This window comes from Cyphomyrmex costatus, unplaced genomic scaffold (assembly GCF_001594065.2).
Source record: "Cyphomyrmex costatus isolate MS0001 unplaced genomic scaffold, Ccosl1.0 scaffold26, whole genome shotgun sequence".
NCBI lineage: Eukaryota > Metazoa > Arthropoda > Insecta > Hymenoptera > Formicidae > Cyphomyrmex > Cyphomyrmex costatus.
This window is the reverse complement of record NW_017276692.1, coordinates 40522-57407: the sequence shown is the minus strand read 5'-3', so window position 1 is coordinate 57407 and position 16886 is coordinate 40522. Positions and strand designations below refer to the sequence as shown.

The 16886-nt window shown below is 27.3% G+C and overlaps 3 protein-coding genes across 3 annotated transcripts in view; all 3 read left to right on the top strand.

Annotated features, from left to right (window-relative positions):
* Positions 1–2776: 2776 nt before the first annotated feature.
* LOC108774557 (odorant receptor 49b-like) lies at positions 2777–5935 on the top strand (the record flags this gene model as incomplete). The annotated part of the gene is made up of 5 exons (XM_018540696.1): positions 2777–3070; positions 3455–3864; positions 4581–4680; positions 5072–5173; positions 5777–5935. Coding segments are annotated over exons 1-5 (1065 nt in total), but the record flags the coding sequence as incomplete, so codon positions are not given.
* Positions 5936–9548: 3613 nt separating this feature from the next.
* LOC108774512 (odorant receptor 49b-like) lies at positions 9549–12748 on the top strand. Its single transcript, XM_018540645.1, has 5 exons — positions 9549–9842; positions 10117–10526; positions 11233–11332; positions 12045–12146; positions 12572–12748. Exons 1-5 carry the CDS (start codon positions 9549–9551, stop codon positions 12746–12748), a joined length of 1083 nt encoding a protein of 360 aa, XP_018396147.1.
* A 2362-nt stretch (positions 12749–15110) lies between these two features.
* LOC108774559 (odorant receptor 49b-like) overlaps positions 15111–16886 on the top strand; it is a 3379-nt gene continuing 1603 nt past the window's right edge. Inside the window, exons 1-2 of the mRNA XM_018540697.1 lie at positions 15111–15404; positions 15736–16145. Coding sequence (XP_018396199.1) covers positions 15111–15404; positions 15736–16145 — 704 coding nt within the window. The remainder of the gene's footprint in view (positions 15405–15735; positions 16146–16886) is intronic.

The following is a 16886-nucleotide window of genomic DNA, read 5'->3' as shown; positions in this document are numbered from 1 at the left end:
ACACACGCAACATATTTAAAGAAAAATACTATAATAATAATAATAATTAGTAATAAGACTCTATAATATGAATAAAATTAATATAATAAGTTTAAGAGCTAAGAGCCAGTTATATGCTATACTTTTTTTTTAAATCAGTGTAAAATTATACTCGTTACTGTTGTTAAAATGATTTATTTGAGCAATCTGAAATTTATTAAAAACTTGTTAATTTTCTATTTTTTCGATACGTTTATCAATATAATATATGCATGGGAAAGAAAAAGAGCTAAATAAAAATTTTAATTAATTTGCATTTTTAGTTATAGTTATATATAAAATTTTGAAATGATAAATAATTGTACATAGAAACATAATAAAAAATTACAGTAAAATCCACATATTCTTTACTTCACACGTATTTTCTTACTTCTTCGCAACATTTCTCCTTGCATTTTTTTAATACGATTTCACATTTTTATGATCATTTCATTATACATTACTTGCTTTTTCATTTCATATACATTTAAAATAGCCATGTAAATGTAAAATGGATAGAAAGCATAAAAATGTCAAATTATAATAGAATAAGAAAAAATTAAGAATAAAAAACATTTTGCTTTAATTGTAGATTTCCTAACAAAATTATTTTTTGAACAATTGTAATCATTGATGTATAAAATGAGATATTATTAACAAACAGCAAAACATTAAAATGTTTATACAAAATGGCAGAAAAAGAAAAATATTTAAAAGATAATTATTGTTTTAAAATTTATAGACAGTAATGGGGCATAAATATATTTTTTGATGTACAAGTACTATCAACATTTTACTTCTTTTAATACAAAAACAAACAATTATATATATTTTTACATGTTTCAGTACTGCTCGACAATACTCTCATATTTCACAGCACTACGAGTAGTGATGGAAGACGATTATAATTGAATGTAAACATAATGTAATCGTAACCACTTTGATAATTAATATTTGCATAAAAGAGTAGATTCTATACTTTGTTATATAGGACTAAAAATATAATGATGTTATTTGATTTAGAGATAACAATAAATTAAATGAAGGGGCTCCGTTTGCCTACAAATCGATTGCCTACATGTATTTTTGCCTACATCTCATTTGCCTACAGTTTAATTACCTACATGTTCTATTGCCTACAGCTCTATTGCCTTATTTACTTTTGTTTACATTTATTTTGGTAATTATTCAAAATAAATCATAACCCATATAAACAGTGGAGTGTGTAGACAGTAACGCTTGAGTTCGGGGCAGCACAGCCGCCTCAACATGTACGCAATCGAACTGTAGACAATCAGGATGTAGGCAAAAATACATGTAGGCAATAGAACATGTAGGCAATCGATTTGTAGGCAAATGGGGTTTTCCCAAATTTAATTTAAATTAATTTAACTTTATTAGAAAGCACTAAAAAGACTACATAAAGTAAAATATGGTACAATCGGAATATAAATATGAAACAATCGACAATAGTAGTTTGCAATTGGTTACCAACAAGACTGCTGTTACAAGGCTTACCAGTAACAAAAATCAAGACAAAAACAAAGAGATACATATCATCTTCTTTGTTTTTGTTTAATATCAAGACAAAAGAGAAAGTTAAAAATGGTTAGTTATTGTACAAAGGTATAAGTAAAAAAATAATTTTGTATGTAGATTTTACTTTTTCTGGATATGCGCACGATAATATAAAAGCTATACTAACATATTTAAGGAATATCTCGAAAATTGAACAAAAACATGGTGTATTTAGCAATGTTTTTGCTCACTTTTTAGGATATTCCCCAAATGCTCTACAAACTGTTTAATAACTTTATCGTATTCAGCAGATCAAAATCTGCAAAAAACACAATTTCTTTTATTTACACTTTTTTGAGGTGAAAATCGTCCCTTGTTAAAGAATGCTAAAAAACCAATTTTAAATTGTAGTTATTAATTATATATATATATTATTAAAAACTTTTAATATATTAAGTAACAAATTCTAATACAAAGATGCTAATGCTTGTGTGTTTTTGTAATTATAGTAATTACAATAATAATATTAATTATAATAATAATATTATCGTAATGCATATATGCATATATTACTATACAAATTATTTGATAATTACCTCAGGTGGGTAGCTATAGTAAGTTAAATGAATAGAAGAATCTCATGCAGCTTTACACTTTTTTCAATAATTAACGGAAAATTATATTATATAATTAGCACATAATAAATTTCTGTATATTACAGGTCATTAATAATAATAAAATCTACAAACGATGTACACATCTTCAAAAAACGATGAGATATGTACAGTATTGAAAGTACTCTCCCTGCTACTGATAATTCATGGTATTTGGTTTCCTAGAGAGAATTGCATATTGAAAATTTAGTAGTTCATTATCATCATGTGTAGCAATTTATTACAAATATGAGAATTTATTTTACCTTCCTTTAGTACTATATGTACATTCCGTTTAATATAAAATTTCTTTCATAAAACTGTTATATTCACAGCACCCCTACAGCAATCGAGTATGCCAATTGTGCTACATGTAAATTACAGTGTACCTCAGTCTTCCACAGTATTGTGCATGCATTGGAAAATGTACGATTTGATTACGCTATTATGCATCAAATATTTACGAGTTATGAAGCAAGGAAAAAAGCTTATAACACTTTATTTGAAACGAAGTAACGCGAGAAAACATCATATATAGAGCGAATATAGATTTTAAATATATTTTCAATGAATTCGTTGATGTAATTATGAAGATAAAAATAACTCCAAAAATTGCTATCACGTTTATAAAAGTGATAGTTGCTTTGTCCTTTTCGTGGCCACTTTCAAAGAATGCTAGTAAATTACAAATAATATGCTTCAAAATTTCACGTTCTTTGCTTTGTATGAATGCAGTGGTATTAAGTGTGCCTGTAGCGTACACTATTTATCGTAATGACTTTGATCTACCGAGGATAATGAAACTATGGTGTTTATTGGGTGCGTTTATACAAATCCCTCTGGAGATAACACAATGCGCACTGCAATATGACAGATTGCAAGTAAGAAAATTATATATGTTTATAGTACTATATGCGGATATCACACAGACTGACCTGAGAGAGAGAGAGAGAGAAAGAAAGAGAGAAACCGTATTCAATTTACCTTATTCAATCCTATAAAGATATTAATGAGCTAATTCTTTCCCTGATTATTGATATATATTATACTATTATGCAAATAATTTTTTTCATCCGTATATCTTGAGCTTATCTCTTGAGTATGATTGTACTTCACAAAAATTATTATCAATATCTATATTAAAAAGACGTAATCTAATTCAATCTTTGATTTCACTTATTTATTTATAGCCTAGATATAAATTACATATTTCTAATTAAAAAAAATAAAATTTAATTATTATATAATCAAAATTTAAATTTCAGTATTTGGTTTCGGAAATGGAGCATACTTTCGAAAGCGCGGAATCATTTGAGAAAGAGATTTATCAACGGTACATTGATAAATGTGCAACATTTTACGCAAGCTCCACGGCGGCAGTTTTTCTCTGTGCAGTTATAGCAATGATGATGCCACTGATAGAAACCGATCAGATTTTTCCGACAGATGCAAAGTATCCTTTCAATGTGGAACATGAACCGGTGAAGAGTATTATCTTTATACATCAGTGTATCGCTGTTTGGCAATGCTTCTCCATTGTTGGCCTCGGTGTCTTTATCGCTCTTCTTATATGGTTTGCCGCGGCACGTTTCGAAATATTATCACATCAATTTCGTATGGTCACCGACATTTATGGCATCACTGTATGTATACGGCAACATATAAAATTACTGAGGTAACAAAAAAATGCATTTCCTCATTTATAAAAATTCATAATAATTACTAACAAGGAAATAATTATTTTTATTTGATGTGTATTTTTAACAGAGGTTCACCACTTGACATATTTTTTATATAAACTTTATCTACACCATCTATTACTCTGCTTTTCACGCAAAATAAAATTATGTCATGCTTTACACAGAAAAACAAATTTACTAAACATCATTTCATATTTTGCGAACCAATTTTATCACTGCTTTGCACATTTATATACTTTTAAAAAATACGTCCATAAAATCTGAAATTAAGAGCTAAAATTATATTTAAAAACATACATACTTTAAATAATTTAATAATAAACGTTTTAATATGAAAATCTCATAATTAGTTCTGTTAAAAATAATGAGATTATTTAATTTAAAAATATATAAAATCTGCAATGTATAAATCCTTTTTATAGATAAATTTTTTTTAATTAAAATTTTTTAAATTATATTTAAGATATAAAGACACAATATGTACACAGAGAATAAATAAAGGAGTTAAAAGTTTTATTATTAAAGAAAAAACAAAAAAAAAACTTATATATTATATTTATGATTTTACTATTGCTATTTATAATTTATTATTAAGAAAAATGTTAGGAAAACAAGAAGGTACAAGTACTATATAGAAATACAAACAACATACATAGTAACTTTTCCAGCTTTAAAAAACAAATCGTTTTAGATACGCTCAAGAAGTAATAACTGCATTTCGTTCAGTAATATTATCAATAATTATTATTTGTACATGGGCAATTATAGCTAGCGGTCTAACAATTGTAAGCGTAAGTATTTGTCTTATATCATTTACTATCGTCTCATAATAAAACGATAATTCTATTAAAGAATAGTACATTGTGTAACGAGTGGAGGTTAGTTGTTTATTGTGCGCCCACTTTGCGCTATAAACGAATAAACCCCCACTCGTTACACATAGAACTTTTCATTACGAGTGCTCGTCGTAATGTGCCCTATACCGCAACGTTTTTGCACAGAAGAGTGGGTTAGAGAAATAACTCAACGGCTTGAGCTCTCTCTCTATTGGCTATTTCCCGCACGCAAAAGAGCGTTGCGGTATAGGGCACATTACGTGCACGCGTGATGAAAAAAAGTTATATATATGAATATATTTACATACATTTAATTTATCGTGGCATATTATTATCATATACCTAGCAAAGTACGTTAAAAGACAAAATACAATTTCTGACTTTATGTATATCCGCACTCATGGAAGTTTATGTATGTGCTTGGCCAGCCGATTACTTAATAGATGCGGTAAGTTGTATTCCAATGGTGTTTACAATCAAATTAATATAATTCATGTGATAACTATAAGTGTGTATCGCATAAAGTGTATCCGAATTATTTATTTGATTTATTATATAAAATTATTTCTTTCTCCTCAATTTCGCTCAATTCAATAAAATAAATTTCTTACGTTTTGGTAATTATGCACTTTAGGGATCTCACACCACTAAATGGGTTGGGTCAGGTTATTTTTAACAATAGTGGAGCCCCCCCGCAGGGGGGGGGGCGGAACCCACTGTTAAAAAGAATAGTGTGAACTATTGAATACGCATAGTATTAACTATTGATAGTATACAATAGTCCAGACTATTGAGCCTGAATATCTCAAAAATTATAAAAGTCCACCACCAAGATGTTAAGGCAAAGTTGCTCAGAATTATGACCTTGACAACATATGTCAAGGTCAAAGTCATCGGAGCTGGGTCCCCTAAAGTGCATAATTACCTAAAACGTTTTTATCCTTTTATTTAAAAAATGTTAATTTTTCATCTCATTTGTTTTCGTTTTAAATATTTTTAACTATTATTTCCATCACATATTATTTAAAAATTTTTGTATTATTTCTCACAGAGTACCAGTATTGCGCAAGCAGTTTACGAATCGTTGTGGTATAATCAAGACAAGATTTTTCGAAAAAATTTAAATTTTATCTTGTTAAGGAGTCAAATACCAACAACCATCTCTGTTTCTATCCTTCCAGCTTTATCATTACAATATTACGCTTCGGTAAGATTTCACGAATTAAAAAATTCTTTTTATATGTAAAATTAATATTTTACTTTAAAAATATAATTTTTCACACTACACAAACATTTATAAATATTATACAGAAAAAATGTTACGGTTGCCACAACCGGAAAAATTGTAATAATTATTTTTACCCTCAATACTTTTGATTATGGTAATCGTAAGATGGACATATCTTAATAGTCATAACCATTAAAATAATGATTTCTTACGATAATCACAATTGTATTATAGTTCTTATAATTAAAAGACGTATTAATAGGCGACTTTTGATCGTGGCAACCGTAGCCTTCGGTATAAGTTATATTTGTTGAATTATACCCTAAAATATTAAATTCTAAGTGAATATGAACATACACATTGTAATGAAAATTATATTATATATTTATTAGAATGAAAGTTATATTTTTAATGTATTTATAGTTGGGAAAAATAATATCAATTATTTATTAAAATTCATTTGGATTTTTCGATAAAAATATTTTTTAATAATTATATATATCTATACGCTAATTGAATATATTATAGTGTGTGTTCAGTATATTTATATACATAAAGATTTATACATACATAATATACTATTTTCATTCTTTCTTTTACATAATAATTTTACTATTTTATGCCAATAAAAAGTTTATAAATGTTTTCACAAAACAATATTATATAAGAAAATAAATACTACTATGAAACGAACGCAATAATCAATGAACATTATTTACTGCAATCCTCTTGTAGTAATTTTTCTCAGATGTATTATTATTATATATATAATATAATATATTTTTTAAGTATATTATAAAAAATTTAATCTTTGAATGTGGAAGTATATCAACATAAATGCACTTGATTGCGCAAAAACTAATATATATATATATATATATACATATAATACTTTATTATTTATATAACTTTCAAATCCAGAAAATGTAAACTAATATTACTATTTTATAAATTTTAGTATGTATCAACAGCTTTTTCTTATTTAATGACGTTGCGAATAATATTTGTGGAGGACAATGGAGTCAAAAAATAAATATTAAATCTCCGTGAATTTTTCTAATTAGTATTTATATCAATATATAGTATTATGTTTTGCATAAAAAAAGTATAATATTGTTAACACAAAAAGTTTAGAGTATTCTCATTACCCTTCTCACACATTAGTAAGTATTAATTGATATAGATAAAAATAAAAGAGTTTCTTAAATTAGTTGCATTAATTGTCTTTTTCATTTTTTTAAATCAATTTCACATAAAATTAATTTTATTGTATAACAAACTATACCTTTCCTGTTATTAGCGATATTCCTGTTACACTGTGTGACCGATTTCAACTTTTAAAATTTTCCAAAGGGTGCGTGGATTTGATTGTGTCGGGAACACGGCCCACTATCATTTTCCCAAAAGATTTGGTAAAGTTAAATCGTAGAAGAATGGGGCATAAATTTGAAGTTATTAATTTCGAGGAGTACCAGTTGCGCTATTCTCATGGTTTTAAGATTAAATATTATCACAAATACGTACACGCACATACATACACATACTCACACTCACACTTATGCGCGCGAGCGCGAACTTTGTTTTGCAAATATATGAAATAGCATTAGATAGTAGGATCTGTGAAGCTGGCACGACATTCTGTCGATATCAAAAAAATTACAACAGTTCCAGTAGCACTTTTTATAGTTCTACAGTTCTACCTAGAAATAAAAAATAGTTCCGCAGTTTTAATATGAAAAAACTAAAATTGGAAATATGGCGTGCTAACTACGCGAATCTGGCACGTCAGATTTCCTCTAAAGTACGAGAAAAAAATTAATATTTGCACTTTTAGCAACAGTTCCCGATAGTTCTACTAAAAACCAACTAAGTTATGCATTTTCAAAATAAAATAACAACATTTAACAATTTTTAAACATACATATATATAGAAAATGGCATAAAACTTCTAGAAAAAGTGACGTGCTGACTATTTCTATCAGTTTTAACGGCAATTCTCGTTAGTTCTCACAGAGCTCTATGCATTGCAATCATTTATAAGCAGAGTTCCGGCCTCTACATATTTTTAATCAATTTTTTAATACCTTTTATGTAATTAAAAATATGTAAAATTACATATAACAATTTTTTTTTAAATATGTAATTTTACATATTTTATTACACTGATATTATTATAATTGTGTTTCTCATTATTTATTAAATATTACATTTTATTAATAATTAATTAGTTGAATTATTATATAGTAATTACTTATTTTAACTCATTGGTGTATAAATTTGATTCTATAAAGAAAATAAACCGAAAATCTAGTATAATATCTGAGTAATCGCTTGACGCCATCGGCTAAAAGTATTGAAAATTGTGGATATTCAAAGTTCTAAAAAACAATGAAAACTTCACAAAATTAAATTTTTAATAGCATAGTCGTGTTCTCTGAACCTTAAACCTTTACTGGCGTCGCGCCAGTGAAGTGGTTAATATATCCTTACAAAAAATGGATATAAATAGTATATGATTTTTTGCAAGACAGTGATATTAAGATATCCCACATTTATCCAAATTGTTTTCTGAGAAGTAATTTGTCATAACCAATTAATTACTATATTGTATGGTATAATTATTATGATCGTAAGCGACTAAGTCAGATTAAAAATATTCTATATTACAAAATTTATATAAAATAGTCTATATAATCACCACCACTACTACTACTTAGCATCTGTTCTGTTTAAAACAATAAAAAATCATGAACTGTTTTACGTATTCTAAAATTATATTGAAGATATTTTTTATTAACATTAATCAAACGTATTTTACAGTTTATTGTAGCAACACGTTAACAAATCAGAAAGAATCACATAAAACTCTTTAAAATATGTTACCAATACCATTTCCAGAATGAATACTAAGAGAAAAATCTCTCTGTGTATACGTATACAATATATGATGATTACCGTGCTATTTCTCATGGACAGGTAGAACAAATTAAACTAAATAGAACAATCGTCTAGAGTTCCATGATATTCTCAATAATTAATAACAAATTAATTAATCTTTTTAATAAGAAATATTAATAAAGTTTATTAACGATATAAACATCTTCAAGAGATGATGAGATGTAACTATATACAACATGAAAGTAAACGCTTCTTCGTGCTTCTAACAATTTACGTTATTGATTCCGTCAATGCAATTGCATATTAAAAATTTAGTAGTTTATTATCATTGATTGTAGCAATTTATTATAAATATAAGAATTTTGCTGTATCCCCCTTTAATATTATATACACATTGCATTTGATATAAAACTTCTTTCATAAAACATTCACCGAACCCCTACAACAATCGAATATGCAAATATGCAACATGTAAATTACAGTGTACATCATTCTTCCTTAGAATTGTGCATGCATTGAAAAATATATTATTTTATTATACTATTACACATAAAATATTTACGCGTTACGAGAACCGACAAAAAAGTTTATAATCCAACACTCTTAATACGACAAGTGCAAGAAAACGTTGTAAAAGAATATAAGTTTTAAAATTGTTGATGTACATTACATTTTCGATGAATTTATCGATGTAATTATGACGATAAAAACAAATCCGAAAAAGGCTATCGCCTTTATAAAAGTGATAATCGCTTTGTCCTTTTCGTGGCCACTTTCAAAAAGCGCTAGTAAATTTCAAATAACATGCTTCAAAATTTTACGCTCTTTGCTTTGTATGAATACAGTGGCGTTGAGTGTACCTATAGCGTACACCCTTTATCGTAATGACTATGATCTACCAAGGATAACAAAGCTATGGTGTACATTGGGTGCAATGATACAAGTCTCCGTGGAGATAACACAATGTGCACTACAATATGATCGATTGCAAGTAAGAAACGCATATGTGAGACCGACCTTCGATAAACCATTTTCCATCTGTATTAAATTCTATACAGATATTAATGAATTAAATATGTTACTCTAATGTCAAATATTGTTGAACAATGTATAAAAATATTATTCTGCAAATAACTTTATCAACTCTACATATTCATAAGAATTGTATATACATGATATACCTAATTCAATCTTCAACTTATCCATTTATTCACAGCCTGGATATATAAACTACGTGCCAGCTGAAAAATCGAATTAAATTTCAGTATTTAATTTTGGAAATGGAGCATACTTTGGAGCGCGCCGAATCATATGAGAAAAAGATCTACCAACGGTACGTTGATAGATGCGCGATGTTTTACGTGAGCTCCACGGCGGCAGTTTTTCTCGGCGCGGGTATAGGAGTAATCATACCACTGACAGCGACCGATCAGATGTTCCCGACAGAAGCAAAGTATCCTTTCGACGTAGAACACGAACCTATAAAGACTGTTATTTTTGTGCATCAGTTCATCGCTGTTTGGCAGTGCTTCTCCATTGTTTGTCTCGGTAATTTTGTCGGTCTTTTCATATGGTTTGCCGCGGCACGTTTCGAAGTCCTATCGCAACAATTTCGTATGGCCACTGATATTTATGACATCACCGTGTGTGTACGGCGACATATAAAATTATTGAGGTAACAAAAAATACATTTCATCATTTATAAAAATTGATAATCGTTACTATAAAGAAATAATTATTTTTTTAGTTTATGTGTATTTTTTTTGGTAGTAATTCAGCACTTAGGAAAACATATTTTTGGTATAAAGCTATCTATACCCCATCTATTACTCCTTTTTTCATGTAAAGTAAAATTATGTTATTATTACCAAAAGAACTAAATTCCTTAAGTATTACCTTATGTTTTTTGTATTTAGCAAAATTTTACGTAGTATTATTCTGTAAAACTATAATAACATCATACTTAAAAAAATAATTTTAATTATACGTAAACACATATATTTTAATTATGTATTTTAATAGTGAAATTTTTAATTGAAAATTATTATAATTGATTTCATCAAATAGTAAGGTTAATTTATTAATATATAAATGATTATTAATGTATAAATTTATTAATGATTAAAATTAAGCTGTCAAAACATAATATATATACACTAGCACTCATAAATATTTGGACACTAATACTTTTGTCGCATTTCACGAAAAGTTAAATGTTTCGGTAAAAAAATTACGGTCATAGAAATATTTAATATTTGTTATAAATTTTTAGTTCTGATTATTCACATATTTCCTATACTACACAATGCATAAAATTGTAAATAGAATTCTACCTTAAATTTTATCGCGAAAAGTGGACTTCAGAAAACAAATCGTTTTAGATACACCCAAGAAATAGTAATTGCCTTTCGTTCAGTGTTATTAACAATAATGATTATTTGTACGTGGGCAATTTTAGCTTGTGGTCTAACAATTGTAAGCGTAAGTATGTTTTTTTTAAATATAATACTTTTTATTATTATTTCACGATAAAACGACAATTCTACAAGAAAAAAGATTTTATACATATATTAGGACCTTGAATAAGTTCTCGCTGTTTTCCAACATATGGTGTTAACAGAACTTGCACTGCGTGCATGTAGTTGAAGACATATCGATAAGAAACTACGATAAGCAAGCTTGAAATTCAGTGTATGTCATCTCGCCGAAGTGTAAACAACTTTTTGTTTCATAGTGTTAAACATGTCGAGTTTTGTGCCAACAAAAGAGTATTTGCGGGGAATTTTATTGCACTACTTTATTCAAAGAAAATTTGCAGCTGAAGCACACAGAATTCTTGTTGAGACTTACGGTATAAACCATGCTCTATCGGAAACATGCAGAGATTGGTTTAGACGCTTCAAAAATAATGATTTTGATGTTGAAGATAAAGCAGAATTGGAGGCATTACTGCATGAAGATTCATATCAGACGCTAGCTGAACTTGTAGAATCATTAGGAGTTGATTACACAACAGTTTCTAAACGTTTAAAATTATTTTTTTAAATAAAGCATTACTTTTCACGAAAAAAACAGCGAGAATTTATTCAAGGTCCTAATATATATATATATATATATATGAATATGTTTATATGTATTCGACGTATTTCATAACAGTACATTATTATAACAGTATATTATATTATATACCTAGCAATGTACTTTAACGGACAAAATACAATTTATGGCTTTATGTATAGCTGCACTTATGGAAGTTTATGCATGTGCTTGGCCGGCCGATCATTTAATAGATACGGTAAGTTGTATTTATTTCAATGCCGTTTACACACAATCAAATTGGCCTAATTATAATACAATATAACTGTGTATCGCATTATCGAATTCCGTATTATTTACCTTATTTATCACATAAAAGTACTAACAACTTGTGTCGGCTCACATTGGCATTTTATTATTTCTTTGGAATAATTTAATTATACATATATGTATACAAACGTTAAAATATCATATATGTATAATGAACGTGGTATACATAAAGTTAAATTTGAAAGAATTAATACGTTATATTATATTTGTGTATTAAAATGTTTTATTTTTCCATATCATAAAGAGTGTTAGATTTTCGTGTTATTTATATAGAATATTTTTGTTTCAAATGTTTATAACTATTATTATAACTGCATTATTTTAAAATATGTTCATTTAAAAATTATTTGTTAGAGTACCAATGTTGCGCAAGCAGTTTACGAATCGTTGTGGTATAATCAAAACAAGATTTTTCAAAAAAATTTAAATTTTATCTTGCTAAGGAGTCAAACACCAACAACTGTCTCTATTTCTATCCTTCCAGCTTTATCATTACAATATTACGCGTCGGTAAGATTTCACACAAATTAAAAAATTCTTTTTATATACCTATATGATTAATATTTTATCTTATAGTATAATTTTACACATTACAAATAATCAAAATGTTATAAATGTTTCTTGTAATATTTTCCTAAAAATATTAATTCTAATAAGTAAAATATAAATATTTTAATAAAAATTAAATTTTTAGTAAATTTTTAGTTGAAGAAAAATATCAATCATTTATTATTAAAAAATTGATTAAAATTTAGATTTCTCTATCTATCTCTTCCTCTCTTGCGATGTATAGGCTATTTTAATTATACAAATTAAATATTGTAATAAGATTGATTTGAACAGACACTCTCTTCTCTTTCTTTGTTTTTGTCTAAACATATTTATTTAAATATATATAATAAGAATATTATGTTTCTCAAAAATATATGTTTAAGAAATGTATAAATAAAATGTAAGACATTAATATTGCCTAGTATATTTGCATGTATAAATTTCATGTATAACGTACTATCTTTATTTTTCTTTCATATAGTAAAATTGTCATAGTTTGACGTATGTACGAGGATTTAAAAATGCAATTTTTAATTGTTATAGAAATTTTATCGTCAGCATATTGGTTTTAATGTTGTTGATTATACGTTAATTTTGTTTAAATTTTATTACTATTCATAATATTTTTTTAAACTAGAAAATATAAACTAATGTTACTATTTTATATATTTTAGTATGTATCAACGGCGTTTTCTTATTTAATGACATTACGCATGGTATTTATGGAAGAAAGTGGAGACAAAAATCAAATTTGAAAAAATTCTTCTAATTTTTTTATTTACATTAACACTGCTATATTTTGCATAATAGAAAATATTGTTATCATCAAAAATTTGATGTTATATCTCTTTTCATATTAGATTTCAAAATATAATAATAGAATTTTTTAAGTTACTTGCATTAATTTTTATTTTCGTCCTTTCCAAATCAATTTTACTTAAAATTAATTTTATTTTATCATATCACAAATTGCACCCTTTTAAAAATATTAATACAGTCCAGCGTTATACATATTGTAATATATATGAAGAAATTTTGAGTATGATATTTTCATTTTTCCTTTCACAAAATAAAATAATTATATATTGTATATACGTCCAAATAACGAAGCATGCGCGGGTGCAGTCTACGTTACACGGTGGTTTTGAATATGTGTTTTCTTGAAAAAAATTGATAAATCTACTGCGAAGTTCAATAGAAGCAACAATAAAGCTAATTCTACAATGTGCTTTTTATTTCCTGTTTCTTGCTGTTTGTTTCTTGCCTTTTTGGTTAAAAAGCCAAGAAACAAACAGAGATAAACAGCAAGAAACGGAAAACAAAAAGCACATTGTAGAATTAGCCTAAAGGAGAGTATCGAATTTTGCATAACATATAAGGCATAACGCAAGGAAAAACACCAATCGAAATTCAATTTCTCCCTTTCTATCAAATAAAATCTGATTTTGCTTGATTTTCTTACACATTATGCGTTATATAAAAGTCTATCTATGCTCCGGTCTTTATGGCATGACATTATATTACTTCATTAGCCAACGTCACTAAGGAGAATGTAAAACATACTTACTTATGTTTTACAAAAAACAATCCAACGTGTAATTCATAAAACACATTTTTTCTTTTCTCTCTTGCAACTTTACCAGAAGACACTCCTATACACGACTTTCTGTCAGAGAAAAGTGTACGAAGTTAAAATATAAATAAATGCAATATAAAGTATAAGCTTAATATATATACAAACATTCATCGTGCTTTCTTGTTTCGAATTCTTAGAGAAACGTTGTCGAGTGCATATATATAATTTACAGGATTATTAAATTTTTGTACGTTTAGTATAGACTATTAATACTAATAAAGTCTACACACGATACACATCTTCAAAAGGTGATAAGATATGTACAATGTTGAAGTACCCTTCGTACTTCTAAGAATTTATGTTATTTGGTTTCCTAGATGAAATTGCATATTGAAAATTTAATAGATTTTTATCATCATGTATAACAATTTCTTATAGGTATGAGAATTTTGCTGTACTTCCCTTTCGTATTATATATACATTGCGTGTGATATAAAATTTCTTTCATAAAACTGTTCTATTCACAGCACCCCTACAGCAATCGAGTAAGCTAACGTGCTACATGTAAATTACAGTCTTCCACAGTATTGTGCATGTATTGGAAAATGTATGATTTGATTACGCTATTACACATCAAATATTTACGCGTTATGAAGCGAGGAAAAATGATTGTAACATTTTATTTGAATCGACATAGCACGAGAAAACGCCATAAGCGCGGATATAGATTTTAAATATATTTTCGATGAATTCTTTGATAAAATTATGGCCATAAAAATAACTCCCAAAACTGCAATCACATTTATAAAAGTAATAATTGCTTTATCCTTTTCGTGGCCGCTCTCAAAGAACGCTAGTAAATTTCAAGTAATACGCTTCAAAATTTTACGCACTTTACTCTGTATAAATGCAGTGATATTGAGTATACCGACAGCATACACCCTTTATCGTAATGATTACAATCTAGCAAGGATAACGAAGTTATGGTGTTTATTGGGCGCGTTTATACAAATCCCTCTGGAGATAACACAATGCGCACTGCAATATGACCGATTGCAAGTAAGAAAATTAAATGTATTTTTATTGCGATATCAACATCTCGATACACAGATCGACCTTCGACAATTAATTTTTAGCATATTTTATATTAATTTTATAGATATATTAATAAATTAAATAGCTGGCTTTTAATGTTATTGATCAAGGCTATAAAAATAAAAATACTATTTTACAAATCTAATCTTTTTATCTATTTTGTTTATCCGGAGCAAGATTATCTTCACAAATATTACTCACTTTTCAAAACCTAATTCAATCAACGCTTTTGTTCATTTATTCATAGCACAGGTATAAACTATGTGTTATTGTATTACGTAATTAAAAATTTTAGTATTTAATTTCGGAAATGGAGCATAATATCAAGTATGCGAAGTCTTACGAGAAAAAGCTCTACCAACAATACGTTGATAGATGCGCGATATTTTACGTAAGCTTCACAACGGCAGTTTTTCTCGGTGCGAGTATAACAGCAACAGTACCATTCATAGCGGCCGATCAGATTTTTCCAACAGATGCAAAATATCCTTTCGACGTAGAATATGAACCAGTAAAGACTATCATCTTTTTGCATCAGTTTGTCGCTATTTGGCAGTGCTTCTCCATCGTTTGTATTGGTAGTTTTGTCGGTCTTCTCATATGGTTTGTCGCAGCACGTTTTGAAATCTTGTCCGAACAATTTCGTATGGTCACCGACATTTATGACATCACTGCGTGTGTACGACAACATATGAAATTATTGAGGTAAGAAAAGTGCATTTTATCATTTATAAAAATTATCAGCCATAATAAACAGAAATAATTGTTTTTATTTAATATCTATTTTTTGGTCATAATCTAACGTTTAGCATATTATGTTTCTTTTAATTTTCTGCATAAAACTTTTCATACCTGTACCACCTACACATTATCACGTAAAGTAAAATTATGTTATGTTTTTCGCAAAAGACAGCTAAACATTGTTTCATATTGTTTGAAATCAAACCAACGGATATTTTTTTTAATATCACATTGCTTTGTGCTAATATATGTACTTTTAAAGCATACCTTCACAAAACTTGAAATCAAAAACTGAAAATGTATCCAAGCATACATAGCTCACCAATATATATTTTCAATATTTTATTAGCAAATTTTTTTCAATCTTATAATTTTAAAATGTTTGTAATAAGGCTCAATATTTTTAACAACTAATATAGAGAAACAGGACAATGAGCCAATAAACTTATAATTTTGATTTTGTCAAAAATATAATAATGGTTAATTAATGTAAAAAATATGACTAATTAATGTAAAAATAATAAAATTTATTAATGTAAGATTGTTTTTAAAAAAAATATAAAATTTACATTATGTAAATATCATTTTTATATTAGATTGGAGAAAAAGTCTTTTTACATATATGTAAAAAGACTTTCCCCAACCCAATAATTTTAAGATTAAAAATTAAGATGTTGTAAAAACATTATATATATATATATATAT

Coding starts and splice junctions, on each gene's coding strand:
- LOC108774512 (XM_018540645.1), top strand. CDS start 9,549: ATGACGATAAAAACAAATCCGAAAAAGGCTATCGCCTTTATAAAAGTG. Junction 9,843..10,116: donor TACAATATGATCGATTGCAA/GTAAGAAACGCA, acceptor ATTAAATTTCAG/TATTTAATTTTGGAAATGGA. Junction 12,147..12,571: donor CCGATCATTTAATAGATACG/GTAAGTTGTATT, acceptor ATTATTTGTTAG/AGTACCAATGTTGCGCAAGC.